We start from the raw sequence: 18,962 nt of genomic DNA, 5'->3' as shown, positions 1-18,962 counted from the left end.
CCCGACTGCAGAGCCACTGAGTACTGGCTACTCAGGCCCTTTTATTCTGTCCCTTGCCCCAGTCCAAAGGCTGCCTCCCCCTGGGGCTAGCTCCGCACTTAGTCTCCTCCCAGTCAGCTCGCCAGTGCCTGTGCTGCACAAGTTAACGCTGGGGTCCCGCTCCTGGTTACACTTACTGCTTCGTCGTTGATGAAGGTGTTCAGTTCCTCGTCTGGAGCTGGCTGCATGGCAGGGTCTGGCACTTGGTAGTAGTTACTGTAGAAACTCTGTCAAAGGATCAACATTTCAGTACAAACGGATTTTATACATGTACCACAGCAAGCATCCTCTCCAAAGCACAACTCAGTATGGCAGGTGAAGCTAAAGACTCAGAGACATGGCCCAAACCATCACGGAAAACCAGCCTCTCCTCCACCGTCCATCACGTTGCCTCAGGAAAGCGGCCAACATCACTAAGGACCCCACCCACTATCCTTCTCTCCCGTCAGCAGAAGGCACAAGCTTGACAGCGCACACCACCAAGCTCTACAGCACCTTCCATCCCACAAGAGATTCTGCAGATGCTGGAAACCCAGAGCGATACATAAAACGTTGGAGGAATTCAGCATTCCAGGCAGCATTTATGGAAGAGAATACACAGTCGACGTTTTAGGCTGAGATCAGCTCGTCATCTCTCAGTGTATGAAAAGACCAACCAAGAGTTTGATAACAGAGGGGTAAAAGCTGTCAACATCTTGGGGTGAGACCCTTCATCAGGTCTCCTGCCCGGCTGTTATCAGACTCCTGGATGGACTTCTCATGTACTAAAAGTTCAGCACTTGCTCTCCCTCCCCACCCATCAGCACGAACAAAGGGAGGAGTGAAGAGCCAGGTTTTGCCCTGTATGAAGCCAATTAAATAACAAAGGCAGGGAGCAAGGGACAGAGGGCTCCAGTCTTTATTACCGTATACGGTGTGCGTTTAGTCAACACAGGCTGAGTGGGTCACTGTGAGTCCAGCGTCTGTGTCAGCGGATGAGTAGCCCCAAGGAACAAGCCACAAGTTCAAATCCCATGAGGGCAGTGGAGGGATTTAAATCCCAAGTGTTTTATTCATAAGGAGGGACTGGATAGGTTGGGTTTGTTTATCCCCAGGGAGACCTGACTGGTGACTTGATGGAGTTAAAAGGCACATTGGACAGCCAGAGCCTTTTATTTTTAATGTCAATATGGAGATGTTAGAGGTAGGCTTTGTTTTATGCACAGGGAGTGTAAGATGTCTGGAATGTACCTGTTGGAGCAGTGGCAGGCCGATACATTAGGGACATTTAAGAGACTTCATAGATGAGAGAGAAACACAGGGCTCTGGAGGAGGGAAGGGTTAGAATGATGATGGAGTAGGCTAAAAGGTCGGCACAACATCAACGGCCAAATGTCCTGTGCTGTATTGTTCTACAACCTGAGAGAGATACAAAAAAAATCTTTACAGAGTAGAGGTAGCCCAAGGAGTAGGTTTAAGGTGAGATTCAAGTGGGTATTTCCCGCCCCGCTGAGAGGCGAGGGGAGTTGGAACCAGGAATACACTGCACGAGGGTTGGTGGAGGCAGAGACTCTTATCGGCAGCTTCTACTCACTGTTATCAGACTTTAAACCAGGACTGTCATACAAGATCAACTCCTAATCTCCCGATCTACTTCATTGTGGCCTTTATGCTTCATTTGTCTGACCACACGGTGCTATTCTCCATTCCAGTTTCCTTCTGCAGGACCTTGACAAATGGAATGATCTGTCTTTTGGCTTTTTACTGAATGAATGTGATAATACCAGCTGGAACAGCATCCAGACAAATGTTTGAATCAACTGAGGCACAGGGTGACACGGCAGCGTAATGACTTCACAGCACCAGCGATTGGGAGTAATTTCTCACCAGCCTCTGTAAGGATCTGAATGCTCCCCGTGATCACCTGCTTTTCTCTGGCCCCCTCCCACACTCTAAAGACATACGAGTTAGGGTTAGTGAATTGTGGGCATGCTACGTTGATGCTGCAAGCATGGTGCCTCTGCACATTGTCAGACTGTGTTGGTTGTTGTCACAAACAACGCTTTTGACAAACAAATAAAGTTAATCTCCACATCTAATGTAGATAAATGGCAGTCGTGTGGACAGGTGCAACAGCGTGAATGGATGTGGTGTGATGTCAAATATCCAGGTGTATGGATGGGGGTGTTTGGAGTGAAATGGCCAGGTGTATGGATGGGGGTGTTTGGAGTGAAATGGCCAGGTGTATGGATGGGGGTGTTTGGAGTGAAATGGCCAGGTGTATGGATGGGGGTGTTTGGAGTGAAATGGCCAGGTGTATGGATGGGGGTGTTTGGAGTGAAATGGCCAGGTGTATGGATGGGGGTGTTTGGAGTGAAATGGCCAGGTGTATGGATGGGGGTGTTTGGAGTGAAATGGCCAGGTGTATGGATGGGGGTGTTTGGAGTGAAATGGCCAGGTGTATGGATGGGGGTGTTTGGAGTGAAATGGCCAGGTGTATGGATGGGGGTGTTTGGAGTGAAATGGCCAGGTGTATGGATGGGGGTGTTTGGAGTGAAATGGCCAGGTGCATGGATGGGGGTGTTTGGAGTGAAATGGCCAGGTGTATGGATGGGGGTGTTTGGAGTGAAATGGCCAGGTGTATGGATGGGGGTGTTTGGAGTGAAATGGCCAGGTGTATGGATGGGGGTGTTTGGAGTGAAATGGCCAGGTGTATGGATGGGGGTGTTTGGAGTGAAATGGCCAGGTGTATGGATGGGGGTGTTTGGAGTGAAATGGCCAGGTGTATGGATGGGGGTGTTTGGAGTGAAATGGCCAGGTGTATGGATGGGGGTGTTTGGAGTGAAATGGCCAGGTGTATGGATGGGGGTGTTTGGAGTGAAATGGCCAGGTGTATGGATGGGGGTGTTTGGAGTGAAATGGCCAGGTGTATGGATGGGGGTGTTTGGAGTGAAATGGCCAGGTGTATGGATGGGGGTGTTTGGAGTGAAATGGCCAGGTGTATGGATGGGGGTGTATGGATGGGGGTGTTTGGAGTGAAATGGCCAGGTGTATGGATGGGGGTGTTTGGAGTGAAATGGCCAGGTGTATGGATGGGGGTGTTTGGAGTGAAATGGCCAGGTGTATGGATGGGGATGTTTGGAGTGAAATGGCCAGGTGTATGGATGGGGGTGTATGGATGGGGGTGTTTGGAGTGAAATGGCCAGGTGTGTGGATGGGGGTGTTTGGAGTGAAATGGCCAGGTGTGTGGATGGGGGTGTTTGGAGTGAAATGGCCAGGTGTGTGGATGGGGGTGTTTGGAGTGAAATGGCCAGGTGCATGGATGGGGGTGTTTGGAGTGAAATGGCCAGGTGTATGGATGGGGGTGTTTGGAGTGAAATGGCCAGGTGTATGGATGGGGGTGTTTGGAGTGAAATGGCCAGGTGTATGGATGGGGGTGTTTGGAGTGAAATGGCCAGGTGTATGGATGGGGGTGTTTGGAGTGAAATGGCCAGGTGTATGGATGGGGGTGTTTGGAGTGAAATGGCCAGGTGTATGGATGGGGGTGTTTGGAGTGAAATGGCCAGGTGTATGGATGGGGGTGTTTGGAGTGAAATGGCCAGGTGTATGGATGGGGGTGTTTGGAGTGAAATGGCCAGGTGTATGGATGGGGGTGTTTGGAGTGAAATGGCCAGGTGTATGGATGGGGGTGTTTGGAGTGAAATGGCCAGGTGTATGGATGGGGGTGTTTGGAGTGAAATGGCCAGGTGTATGGATGGGGGTGTTTGGAGTGAAATGGCCAGGTGTATGGATGGGGGTGTTTGGAGTGAAATGGCCAGGTGTATGGATGGGGGTGTTTGGAGTGAAATGGCCAGGTGTATGGATGGGGGTGTTTGGAGTGAAATGGCCAGGTGTATGGATGGGGATGTTTGGAGTGAAATGGCCAGGTGTATGGATGGGGGTGTATGGATGGGGGTGTTTGGAGTGAAATGGCCAGGTGTATGGATGGGGGTGTTTGGAGTGAAATGGCCAGGTGTATGGATGGGGGTGTTTGGAGTGAAATGGCCAGGTGTATGGATGGGGATGTTTGGAGTGAAATGGCCAGGTGTATGGATGGGGGTGTATGGATGGGGGTGTTTGGAGTGAAATGGCCAGGTGTGTGGATGGGGGTGTTTGGAGTGAAATGGCCAGGTGTGTGGATGGGGGTGTTTGGAGTGAAATGGCCAGGTGTATGGATGGGGGTGTTTGGAGTGAAATGGCCAGGTGTATGGATGGGGGTGTTTGGAGTGAAATGGCCAGGCACATGGATGGGGAGGGGAGGGGAGGAGTCAAATGGCCAGGCACATGGGTGGGGAGGGGGAGGGCCAGGAACCTGTGTGGAGGGGGGACCAGGAGCTTGGGTCGGGGGGGGAGGTTGGGTCAGGAGCCTGGGTTGGGGGAGAAGGTTGGGCCAGGAGCATGGGTGGGGGGGGAGGGTCAGAAGCCTGGGTGGGGGTGGGAAGGGCCAGGAACATGGGTGGGAGGGGGAGGGCCAAGAGCATGGGTGGAGGGGACGGCAAGGAGCCTGGGTGGGGGTGGGAAGGGCCAGGAGCCAGTTTTCCCGCATTACAAAGCTAATTAAACAAAGCAGCATTTAACTGGACGAGAGTGTCTGGAGTATCGGTGAGGATCTGTGGCCGTCATCTCTGGGCAACATGGGGAGTGTGTTAAGTGTTCACCGTCTGTTTACTGTTAACCAGGGATGACAAACAACATTCACTCCTGGGATCACCTGCTCCCCACACACAGCTAGCTCTGCACTGGATGAGCAGTATAACAGGGCATTACTGTGATGGTGACAGTGACGCACAGGGTAGTGCAGCTTCAGTAGCCTGGGTTCAACGCTGGAACTGGGGCACTGTCCGTGTGGAGTCTGCACGTTCCTCCAGGTGCTGGCAGATACATTTAAGAAACTCTTAAGAGAGGCAGAAGGATGATAAAAGTTGGCAGGCGTTGCATGAGGGAAGGGTTAGATTGATGTTGGAGAGGGCTAAAAGGTCAGCACAATATCATGGGCCGAAGGGCCTGCACTGTTCCATGAACACTGTGGGATTATCTGCTGTTGCTGTTGTGCCGCAGCATTGGCGAGACAGAGAAGTCAACCTGTTTGTATCATTCGTGAACTCACTCACACAGCATCTATGGAAATGAATAAACGATCGATGTTTCAGGCTGAGACCCTTCAGCACGCGAAAGGAAGGGGGAAGGGGGGGTGTGTGGAACTTACAGCGGCTGATTAACCTACCGATGTTCTATGTCCCACATGTCACCGGGGCATGGGACGGAACCAGAGTATCCAAGAGTAACCCACGCAGGGCTCAGGGAGAACATGCAAACTCCACACACACACGTCAGGATTGAACTTGGGTCTTCGGAGCTGTGGGGCAGCAACTTTACCTGTTGTACCATTGGGCTGCCCTCCAAAATATTCCCTGCAAGGTTCTTTCTACATTCCAGTCATCCCAGCGGGTGCTGGAGGAGGGGGCCAGTCCTGAAAGGTACTGTCACTGACAATGCAGCATTCCCTCAGAGCTCAAGTTTGCAGTCAGGGCTTGCAGAACATCACCCGCACAGGGACATGAAACTGAGCTCTGTAGCGAACAGAACTCTCGGGCCGTGCACCCTGGTCACTTGCCAGACACCGGGAGCCAAGGGATCTATTCATTCAACATCTCTCTATGCTCTAGGTTCTAGCCTCTGTATTTTATGTTCTGCACCCTATGCTCTGAACAATCTATGCTCACAGTCCTATGCCCTACACTCAATGTCATTCATGCAACGTACTATGCTCAATGCCCCAATTCAACACTCTGCTCTACATTCAGTGCCCTACACTCAATATCCTAAACCACACTCAATGTTCCACGACCTACACTCAAAGCTGTATGCTCAACATTATGTTTAAAGTTGTATACCCTACCCTCAATGATGCATGTTCAATGTCTCACACCCTACACTCAACATTCTATGTCATATGCTCAACACTCTACACCCTATACTTGACGGCGTAGGTTCACTGATTTACGACCTATGCACAACATCACAAGCTGAACATCCTACACCCTACGCCCAATGATGTATGTTCAATGTTCTACGCCCAACACCCAATGTTCTACACCAACTCCCTCTGCTCTACATCCGATGCAACACACTCAAAGTCCTACACAACGTGCTCAGCGCCTTGCACTCAATGCCCAATGTTTCATCCTCTACATTCAATGCTTCACACTCCACACACTCTCTCATAATGTTCTTGTCCCTCGCTGGGAGCCCACAATCTCCCCCCACTGACCTGGTAATATTCACTCTGCTGGGTCCCCTGTGCGTTATAGTCCAAGTACTGTCCGCTGAACTCGGGCCCGGGCTCTACCGGTGAACTGCTGGCGGCCGGGAAGGCGTTGTCACCCAGGGAGGCAGTGCTTCGGTTGAACTCCAAGGGGGCATCAGCAGGGTTGGGGGCATCAGCGGAGTCACCTGGGGCACCAGCTGCCAGCTGGCTCTCCTCTGCCCCCATGTCTGGGTATGGCTCAGTCCTGGTTCCGGATGGTGGCTCCCTTTCAGGCAGCGAGAAGAAGCCAGCACTCTCCCCCTCGTCATCCTCATCCTCCTCCTCGTCCTCCTCTTCCTCGCCGTCGCTTGCCTTCTCGTTCATGATGTGCCTGGCCAGCTGCTGAGCAGCGCTCTTGGAGGCGGCCTTGATGGCAGAAGGCGAGGGTGTGGTGGTGACAGTAGCCGCTCGGCCCGTCATCTTAGTGAGAGAGTGGGGCAGCAGGGTGCGGTTCGTCTCCTTTACGTTCAGATTGCGCGGCTGTGGCAGAAGAGAAGAGAGCCCCGTTCCTGTTCCTGAGCCCTGGAATAAAAAAGCAGGGAGGGGGTTGGGGGGGGTACAAACAAATGAAACTGACAGGCTTGCAAATGGGCAACCCAGCATCAGCAACTTAGGTGAAGGCGGTCTGGCATACCACTGAATACTCACTCTAACAAGCATCTGTTCTTTAAAGTGCCCTGACTGGTTGCATCGCGGTCTGCCACCGCAATCTGAATACGCAGGGATGAAATAAACTGCAGAGTAACAGACACAGGCCAATACATCATGGGCACAACCCACCCCACCATTGCCTCAAGAAGGCAACACCCATGATCAAAGATCCCCACCGTCCGGGCCAGGCCATCTTCTCCCAGCTCCCATCGGGGAGGAGGTACAGACGCCTGAAGTCCCACACCACCAGGGTCAGGAACAGCAACTTCCCTTCACCCATTCGGTTCCTGAACCGACCGGTACAACCCCGATCACCACCTCGGTACAGAAACACTGTGACCACTTTGCACTACAATGCACTTTGTCTGTTCTAATTATGTTCTTTCTTGTAAAGATTGCATATAATTTACACATATTTCATGTTTTTCTTGTGCTGTTTTGTCTATGATGCTGTAAAGATTTCCATTGCACCTGTGCATACGTATTGTGTATATGGCCAGACTCCACTTTGTTACTGAACGCCTACCCCAGCACCCACACCCCAACAGATGCTGCTTAACCCCCTCGGCCCCTGCAGCAGGTTGTTTCTTGCTGAAAGCAGCAAGATTAACGCAGCTTCAGAGGGGTGGGACTTGCGCTGATATCGTTATGTTTATTTATCATGTAGCTGACGTATAACTTATGTTCACGTTTGTCATGTATGTACTGTACTGAGCTGCCGCTGTGAAAAGCTAATTTTCGTGGCGTTTACACTCTGTGTATGTGCGGCCATGACAATGAACTTGAATCTGAGATGGGGAGCTCACATCCACGGTCGGATTGAGTCACTGAGCTCGACATTAGCAGTCTATATTGGAATGGAACAATACATTAGTCTGGCAGGTAAACTGGCAACAGAACCTCTGACTCACTCACAACCTTCCCAAGAGAAATGTAGCATCTCATCTCCCCTGGCCCCACCCAGCCCTGCCTCTCCAGACCCCACACTCACCTGACTGGTCTTCTTCTGAAATGGCTCCTCATCATCTGAGTCCGACTGTAAGGAAAAGGAGCGGGCTGTTAATGGGGAGACACTTGATGACATCTCAGACCACAGGCAGACAAGCCCCTTTAATAGGTGATACACAAAAGATGGTACGATCCATGCCTGAGTTTTCAGTTTCTCCGGCTCTCGATCCTTCCTTTCCTAGCTCCCTCTGTCCTAACCCAGCTTCCCCTCCCAGGCAGGTTTAAACCCCAGTGCTGTGGAATTACAACACTGAAACTAGGTGTGTGCCCACAAAACTGCACAATGTACTCCCTACACACAAAACAAAACTTTGAAGAGATTAGCTTTATTTGTCACATGTACGTCAAATCATTCCGTGAAATGCATCGTTTTGCAGCCCAACGATGTGCTGGAGGCAGCCAACAAGTGTTGCCATGCTTCCGGTGACAACATACCACGCCCACAATCACTAACCCTAACCTGTCTGGCTTTGGAATGGGGGAGGAAAGCAGTACCCGGAGGAAACGCACCGTCAAGAGGAGAACATTCAAACACCCTTGCAACAGCAGCGGGAATTGAGCCCGGTTTGTAAAGCAGCACGCTCACTGCTACACTACTGTGTGTGCCACACCTGAAAACACTGGACCACATCAAACTCCCCAGGCACAAAATACCTCACATTTCCTCACGATATCAGGCCCACTGAGTCTAAGCCAGCTGGGGAAAGGAACTCAGACTTGTGGCAGAGAGCGGTGAATCTCTGGAGTCCCTATCCCCGGTGGGATGTGGCGAATGGATAGCTGTGATTTTCAAAAGCTCAGGCGGACAATGGGGAGATGATGTTTTTCTGTCTGCCTGCGTGCTTGTGTGAGCACACTTTCTCCCTCTGACTACCCGGGTTTTCCCTGGCTATTCTGTTTTACTCCCACATCCAAACAACATGTGAAGTTGGTGGATTAATCAGCTGCTATAAATTCCCCCCAGAGTATGCATGAGGTGTAGAACGGAACACAATGCTGTGCTGAACTAATTCAACCTGATCCTATCCACCTACACAACACCCATATCGCTCACTTTCTGTACATTCATGTGCCTCTCCAAGACACTCTTAAACATCTCAATTGTATCTGCCTCCATCACCACCCTCGGCAGCACATTCCAGACACTCGCAACTCTGTGTAAAAAAAATCTTGCCCCTTGAACTTCCTTCCTCTCTCCTTAAATGCATGCCCTTTAGTATCAGATATTTCATTCCCGGGGAAATCTCTGGCCATCAATTCCATCTACGCCCTTTTCTCCCCTCAGCCTCTGTCGCTCCAGAGAAAATAACCCAAGTTTTAGACCTCTCTTCTCATCCTGATGAGCCTCTTCTGCACCCTCTCCAAAGCCTCTGTGTTCTTCCTGTAATGGGACGACCAGAACTGAATACGGATTACTGACTCCAGATACGGTCCAACCAGTGCACATAGGCACACCTTCTTTACTACCCCACCTGTGCAGTCACTTCCAGATAGCTCTGAACTTGGATCCCAAGATCCCTCAGTACATCAATGCCATTAAATACCTTCCCCTTACATTTAACCTCGCTAAGTACAAACCTCACACTTGTCAGGATTAGGCTCCATCTATAACCCATTGTGTCCTCTGGCAAACTCCCACACCATCAATCTTTGTGACATCGACAAACTGATAAAGCCCACACATCCACAACTCATCCGGCTCCTTTACATAAATCACAAAGAGCAGAGGTCCTGCTACTCAACTACTCCTGTCTTCCATGAATCCAAACGGCACAGTCACTGTGAGGTCAATGCATGCTGATCCTCTGGGTGAGCCAATCATTACAAAAGGGGTCTCCCACCCTTTTTAATGCCAAGAACGACTAATGTTAAACAAGAGGCCATGGATGCCAGATTGGGAACCCTGCATTAGAACCATGGAGCTGTTGACAGAGATGAAGGAAAATTAAAATGGAGTATACAGAAAAAGGGTAAAGTAAAACAGGGAATGGGTCCGTTTCGAGAACAACTGTGAACTGAAGGGCTCTATGTGTCAATGGAAGTCATCCAGTTAACTACTGAAACATCACCACTCTGCCCAGGATGATGTGATGGGAATGTGTATCAACTGAGTTAGTGGCAGGACCAGTATAAATGTTCAGCAGTTACTGTGACATGACACATTCTCTTTCAAGTATTTTGTGTTGTTTCAGCTTCAAACTTCCATTGACTTTCATAAACAGGAGGAAATCCTGATCATCGAACAACAGCCATTCAACACACAATCTCAGTGGGACATGTCCCACATGGACGGACACACACACTCACACTGGGGACGTATCCAACACACACACACACACACACTCACTGAGAACGTATCCTACCCTCACACACACTCACTCTCACTGGAGACGAATACCACACACACACACACACTCACTTGGACCGTATCCCCCCCACACACACACACACTCTCACTGGGGACATACCCGACACTCTCACACACTCACTGGGGACGTATCCTACCATCACACACACACACTCACTCTCACTGGAGACGAATACCACACACACACACACACTCACTTGGACCGTATCCCCCCCACACACACTCTCAATGAGGAAGTATCCGACACACACATACACTCTCACTGGGGACATATTCGACACTCTCACACACTCTCAATGGGGACGTATCCGACACTCACACACACTATCACTGGGGACGTATCCGACACTCACACACACTATCACTGGGGACGTATCCGACACTCACACACACTCTCACTGGGGACGTATCCGACACTCACACACACTCACATTGGGGACGTATCCGACACTCACACACACTCTCACTGGGGACGTATCCGACACTCACACACACTCTCACTGGGGACGTATCCGACACTCACACACACTCACACTGGGGACGTATCCGACACTCACACACACTCTCACTGGGGACGTATCCGACACTCACACACACTCTCACTGGGGACGTATCCGACACTCACACACACTCTCACTGGGGACGTATCCGACACTCACACACACTCTCAATGGGGACGTATCCGACACTCACACACACTCTCACTGGGGACATATTCGACACTCTCACACACTCTCAATGGGGACGTATCCGACACTCACACACACTCTCACTGGGGACATATCCGACACTCTCACACGCTCTCACTGGGGACGTATCCGACACCCACATACACTCTCACTGGGGACGTATCTGACGCTCACACACACTCTCCTGGTGACGTATCCGACACTCACACACACTCTCACTGGGGACGTATCCGACACTCACACACACTCTCACTGGGGACATATCTGACACTCACACACACTCTCACTGGGGACATATCCGACACTCTCACACGCTCTCACTGGGGACGTATCCGACACCCACATACACTCTCACTGGGGACGTATCTGACGCTCACACACACTCTCCTGGTGACGTATCCGACACTCACACACACTCTCACTGGGGACATATCCGACACTCTCACACACTCTCAATGGGGACGTATCCGACAATCACACACACTCTCACTGGGGACATATTCGACACTCTCACACACTCTCAATGGGGACGTATCCGACACTCACACACAATCTCACTGGGGACGTATCCGACACTCTCACACACTCTCACTGGGGACGTATCCGACACTCACACACACTCTCACTGGGGACGTATCCGACACCGTCACACACACTCTCAATGGGGACGTATCCGACACCGTCACACACACTCTCACTGGGGACGTATCCAACACACACACACTCTCAGTGATGACGTATCCGACACTCACACACTCTCAATGGGGACGTATCCGACACTCACACACACTCTCACTGGGGACGTATCCGACACTCACACACTCTCTCACTGGGGTCGTATCCGACACTCACACACACTCTCACTAGGGACGTATCCAACACTCACACACACTCACTGGGGATGTATCCACCACATACACTCTCACTGGGGACATATCCGACACACAGACACACTCTCACTGGGGACGTAACTGACACACACACACACACACACACACACACACTCTCAGTGGGGACGTATCCGACACTCACACTCTCACTAGTGAAATATCGGACAAAAATACACACACACTCTCACTCTCACTGGGGATGTATCCGATACTCACACACTCACACCGGGGATGTATCCGACACTCACACACAATCTCACTGGGGATGTATCCAACACTCACACACTCTCACTGGGGACGTATCCGACACTCACACACTCACACTGGGGATGTATCCCCCCCCCCCCCACACACACACACACACTCACACTGGGGACGTATCCCCACCCCCCCCCCCCCACACACACACACACACTCACACTGGGGACGTATCCCCCCCAGACACACACACACTCTCACTGGGGACGTATCCGACACACTCACACACACTCTCAGAGGGGACGTATCCCCCACAATCACACACACTCTCACTGGGGACGTATCCGATAATCACACACTCTCTCACTGGGGACGTACCCGACACTCACACACACTCTCACTGGGGACGTATCCGACACTCACACACACTCTCACTGGGGACGTATCCGACACTCACACACACTCTCACTGGGGACGTATCCTACCATCACACACACACACTCACTCTCACTGGAGACGAATACCACACACACACACACACTCACTTGGACCGTATCCCCCCCACACACACTCTCAATGAGGACGTATCCGACACACACATACACTCTCACTGGGGACATATCCGACACTCTCACACGCTCTCACTGGGGACGTATCCGACACTCTCACACACTCTCAATGGGGACGTATCCGACACCGACACACACACTCTCACTGGGGACGTATCCGACACTCACACACACTCTCAATGAGGACGTATCCGACACACACATACACTCTCACTGGGGACATATCCGACACTCTCACACGCTCTCACTGGGGACGTATCCGACACTCTCACACACTCTCAATGGGGACGTATCCGACACTCACACACACTCTCACTGGGGACATATCCGACACTCACACACACTCTCACTGGGGACGTATCCGACACTCACACACACTCTCACTGGGGACATATCCGACACTCACACACACTCTCACTGGTGACGTATCTGACACTCACACACACTCTCACTGGGGACATATCCGACACTCTCACACACTCTCACTGGGGACATATTCGACACTCTCACACACTCTCAATGGGGACGTATCCGACGCTCACACACACTCTCACTGGGGACGTATCCGACACTCTCACACACACTCTCACTGGGGACGTATCCGACACTCTCACACACTCTCACTGGGGACGTATCCGACACTCACACACACTCTCACTGGGGACGTATCCGACACTCGCACACACTCTCACTGGGGACATATTCGACACTCTCACACACTCTCAATGGGGACGTATCCGACACTCACACACACTATCACTGGGGACGTATCCGACACTCACACACACTATCACTGGGGACGTATCCGACACTCACACACACTCTCACTGGGGACGTATCCGACACTCACACACACTCACATTGGGGACGTATCCGACACTCACACACACTCTCACTGGGGACGTATCCGACACTCACACACACTCTCACTGGGGACGTATCCGACACTCACACACACTCACACTGGGGACGTATCCGACACTCACACACACTCTCACTGGGGACGTATCCGACACTCACACACACTCTCACTGGGGACGTATCCGACACTCACACACACTCTCACTGGGGACGTATCCGACACTCACACACACTCTCAATGGGGACGTATCCGACACTCACACACACTCTCACTGGGGACATATTCGACACTCTCACACACTCTCAATGGGGACGTATCCGACACTCACACACACTCTCACTGGGGACATATCCGACACTCTCACACGCTCTCACTGGGGACGTATCCGACACCCACATACACTCTCACTGGGGACGTATCTGACGCTCACACACACTCTCCTGGTGACGTATCCGACACTCACACACACTCTCACTGGGGACGTATCCGACACTCACACACACTCTCACTGGGGACATATCTGACACTCACACACACTCTCACTGGGGACATATCCGACACTCTCACACGCTCTCACTGGGGACGTATCCGACACCCACATACACTCTCACTGGGGACGTATCTGACGCTCACACACACTCTCCTGGTGACGTATCCGACACTCACACACACTCTCACTGGGGACATATCCGACACTCTCACACACTCTCAATGGGGACGTATCCGACAATCACACACACTCTCACTGGGGACATATTCGACACTCTCACACACTCTCAATGGGGACGTATCCGACACTCACACACAATCTCACTGGGGACGTATCCGACACTCTCACACACTCTCACTGGGGACGTATCCGACACTCACACACACTCTCACTGGGGACGTATCCGACACCGTCACACACACTCTCAATGGGGACGTATCCGACACCGTCACACACACTCTCACTGGGGACGTATCCAACACACACACACTCTCAGTGATGACGTATCCGACACTCACACACTCTCAATGGGGACGTATCCGACACTCACACACACTCTCACTGGGGACGTATCCGACACTCACACACTCTCTCACTGGGGTCGTATCCGACACTCACACACACTCTCACTAGGGACGTATCCAACACTCACACACACTCACTGGGGATGTATCCACCACATACACTCTCACTGGGGACATATCCGACACACAGACACACTCTCACTGGGGACGTAACTGACACACACACACACACACACACACACACACTCTCAGTGGGGACGTATCCGACACTCACACTCTCACTAGTGAAATATCGGACAAAAATACACACACACTCTCACTCTCACTGGGGATGTATCCGATACTCACACACTCACACCGGGGATGTATCCGACACTCACACACAATCTCACTGGGGATGTATCCAACACTCACACACTCTCACTGGGGACGTATCCGACACTCACACACTCACACTGGGGATGTATCCCCCCCCCCCCCCACACACACACACACACTCACACTGGGGACGTATCCCCACCCCCCCCCCCCCCACACACACACACACACTCACACTGGGGACGTATCCCCCCCAGACACACACACACTCTCACTGGGGACGTATCCGACACACTCACACACACTCTCAGAGGGGACGTATCCCCCACAATCACACACACTCTCACTGGGGACGTATCCGATAATCACACACTCTCTCACTGGGGACGTACCCGACACTCACACACACTCTCACTGGGGACGTATCCGACACTCACACACACTCTCACTGGGGACGTATCCGACACTCACACACACTCTCACTGGGGACGTATCCTACCATCACACACACACACTCACTCTCACTGGAGACGAATACCACACACACACACACACTCACTTGGACCGTATCCCCCCCACACACACTCTCAATGAGGACGTATCCGACACACACATACACTCTCACTGGGGACATATCCGACACTCTCACACGCTCTCACTGGGGACGTATCCGACACTCTCACACACTCTCAATGGGGACGTATCCGACACTCACACACACTCTCACTGGGGACATATCCGACACTCACACACACTCTCACTGGTGACGTATCCGACACTCACACACACTCTCACTGGGGACATATCCGACACTCACACACACTCTCACTGGTGACGTATCTGACACTCACACACACTCTCACTGGGGACATATCCGACACTCTCACACACTCTCAATGGGGACGTATCCGACACTCACACACACTCTCACTGGGGACATATTCGACACTCTCACACACTCTCAATGGGGACGTATCCGACGCTCACACACACTCTCACTGGGGACGTATCCGACACTCTCACACACACTCTCACTGGGGACGTATCCGACACTCTCACACACTCTCACTGGGGACGTATCCGACACTCACACACACTCTCACTGGGGACGTATCCGACACTCGCACACACTCTCACTGGGGACATATTCGACACTCTCACACACTCTCAATGGGGACGTATCCGACACTCACACACACTATCACTGGGGACGTATCCGACACTCACACACACTATCACTGGGGACGTATCCGACACTCACACACACTCTCACTGGGGACGTATCCGACACTCACACACACTCACATTGGGGACGTATCCGACACTCACACACACTCTCACTGGGGACGTATCCGACACTCACACACACTCTCACTGGGGACGTATCCGACACTCACACACACTCACACTGGGGACGTATCCGACACTCACACACACTCTCACTGGGGACGTATCCGACACTCACACACACTCTCACTGGGGACGTATCCGACACTCACACACACTCTCACTGGGGACGTATCCGACACTCACACACACTCTCAATGGGGACGTATCCGACACTCACACACACTCTCACTGGGGACATATTCGACACTCTCACACACTCTCAATGGGGACGTATCCGACACTCACACACACTCTCACTGGGGACATATCCGACACTCTCACACGCTCTCACTGGGGACGTATCCGACACCCACATACACTCTCACTGGGGACGTATCCGACACTCACACACACTCTCACTGGTGACGTATCTGACACTCACACACACTCTCACTGGGGACATATCCGACACTCTCACACACTCTCACTGGGGACATATTCGACACTCTCACACACTCTCAATGGGGACGTATCCGACGCTCACACACACTCTCACTGGGGACGTATCCGACACTCTCACACACACTCTCACTGGGGACGTATCCGACACTCTCACACACTCTCACTGGGGACGTATCCGACACTCACACACACTCTCACTGGGGACGTATCCGACACTCGCACACACTCTCACTGGGGACATATTCGACACTCTCACACACTCTCAATGGGGACGTATCCGACACTCACACACACTATCACTGGGGACGTATCCGACACTCACACACACTATCACTGGGGACGTATCCGACACTCACACACACTCTCACTGGGGACGTATCCGACACTCACACACACTCACATTGGGGACGTATCCGACACTCACACACACTCTCACTGGGGACGTATCCGACACTCACACACACTCTCACTGGGGACGTATCCGACACTCACACACACTCACACTGGGGACGTATCCGACACTCACACACACTCTCACTGGGGACGTATCCGACACTCACACACACTCTCACTGGGGACGTATCCGACACTCACACACACTCTCACTGGGGACGTATCCGACACTCACACACACTCTCAATGGGGACGTATCCGACACTCACACACACTCTCACTGGGGACATATTCGACACTCTCACACACTCTCAATGGGGACGTATCCGACACTCACACACACTCTCACTGGGGACATATCCGACACTCTCACACGCTCTCACTGGGGACGTATCCGACACCCACATACACTCTCACTGGGGACGTATCTGACGCTCACACACACTCTCCTGGTGACGTATCCGACACTCACACACACTCTCACTGGGGACGTATCCGACACTCACACACACTCTCACTGGGGACATATCTGACACTCACACACACTCTCACTGGGGACATATCCGACACTCTCACACGCTCTCACTGGGGACGTATCCGACACCCACATACACTCTCACTGGGGACGTATCTGACGCTCACACACACTCTCCTGGTGACGTATCCGACACTCACACACACTCTCACTGGGGACATATCCGACACTCTCACACACTCTCAATGGGGACGTATCCGACAATCACACACACTCTCACTGGGGACATATTCGACACTCTCACACACTCTCAATGGGGACGTATCCGACACTCACACACAATCTCACTGGGGACGTATCCGACACTCTCACACACTCTCACTGGGGACGTATCCGACACTCACACACACTCTCACTGGGGACGTATCCGACACCGTCACACACACTCTCAATGGGGACGTATCCGACACCGTCACACACACTCTCACTGGGGACGTATCCAACACACACACACTCTCAGTGATGACGTATCCGACACTCACACACTCTCAATGGGGACGTATCCGACACTCACACACACTCTCACTGGGGACGTATCCGACACTCACACACTCTCTCACTGGGGTCGTATCCGACACTCACACACACTCTCACTAGGGACGTATCCAACACTCACACACACTCACTGGGGATGTATCCACCACATACACTCTCACTGGGGACATATCCGACACACAGACACACTCTCACTGGGGACGTAACTGACACACACACACACACACACACACACACACTCTCAGTGGGGACGTATCCGACACTCACACTCTCACTAGTGAAATATCGGACAAAAATACACACACACTCTCACTCTCACTGGGGATGTATCCGATACTCACACACTCACACCGGGGATGTATCCGACACTCACACACAATCTCACTGGGGATGTATCCAACACTCACACACTCTCACTGGGGACGTATCCGACACTCACACACTCACACTGGGGATGTATCCCCCCCCCCCCCCACACACACACACACACTCACACTGGGGACGTATCCCCACCCCCCCCCCCCCACACACACACACACACTCACACTGGGGACGTATCCCCCCCAGACACACACACACTCTCACTGGGGACGTATCCGACACACTCACACACACTCTCAGAGGGGACGTATCCCCCACAATCACACACACTCTCACTGGGGACGTATCCGATAATCACACACTCTCTCACTGGGGACGTACCCGACACTCACACACACTCTCACTGGGGACGTATCCGACACTCACACACACTCTCACTGGGGACGTATCCGACACTCACACACACTCTCACTGGGGACGTATCCTACCATCACAC

At 52.2% G+C, this 18,962-nt stretch overlaps 1 protein-coding gene across 1 annotated transcript in view; it reads right to left on the bottom strand.

Annotated features, from left to right (window-relative positions):
• prcc (proline rich mitotic checkpoint control factor) overlaps positions 1 to 18,962 on the bottom strand; it is a 94,602-nt gene that overhangs the window by 11,245 nt on the left and 64,395 nt on the right. Inside the window, exons 2-4 of the mRNA XM_073061196.1 lie at positions 8,007 to 8,051; positions 6,329 to 6,886; positions 177 to 266 (exon numbers count right to left, since the gene is read on the bottom strand). Coding sequence (XP_072917297.1) covers positions 177 to 266; positions 6,329 to 6,886; positions 8,007 to 8,051 — 693 coding nt within the window. The remainder of the gene's footprint in view (positions 1 to 176; positions 267 to 6,328; positions 6,887 to 8,006; positions 8,052 to 18,962) is intronic.

The sequence above is a fragment of the Hemitrygon akajei genome, chromosome 11 (assembly GCF_048418815.1).
Source record: "Hemitrygon akajei chromosome 11, sHemAka1.3, whole genome shotgun sequence".
Lineage (NCBI taxonomy): Eukaryota > Metazoa > Chordata > Chondrichthyes > Myliobatiformes > Dasyatidae > Hemitrygon > Hemitrygon akajei.
Note: the sequence above shows the minus strand (reverse complement) of the source record. Positions and strands in the feature narration are given on the sequence as shown.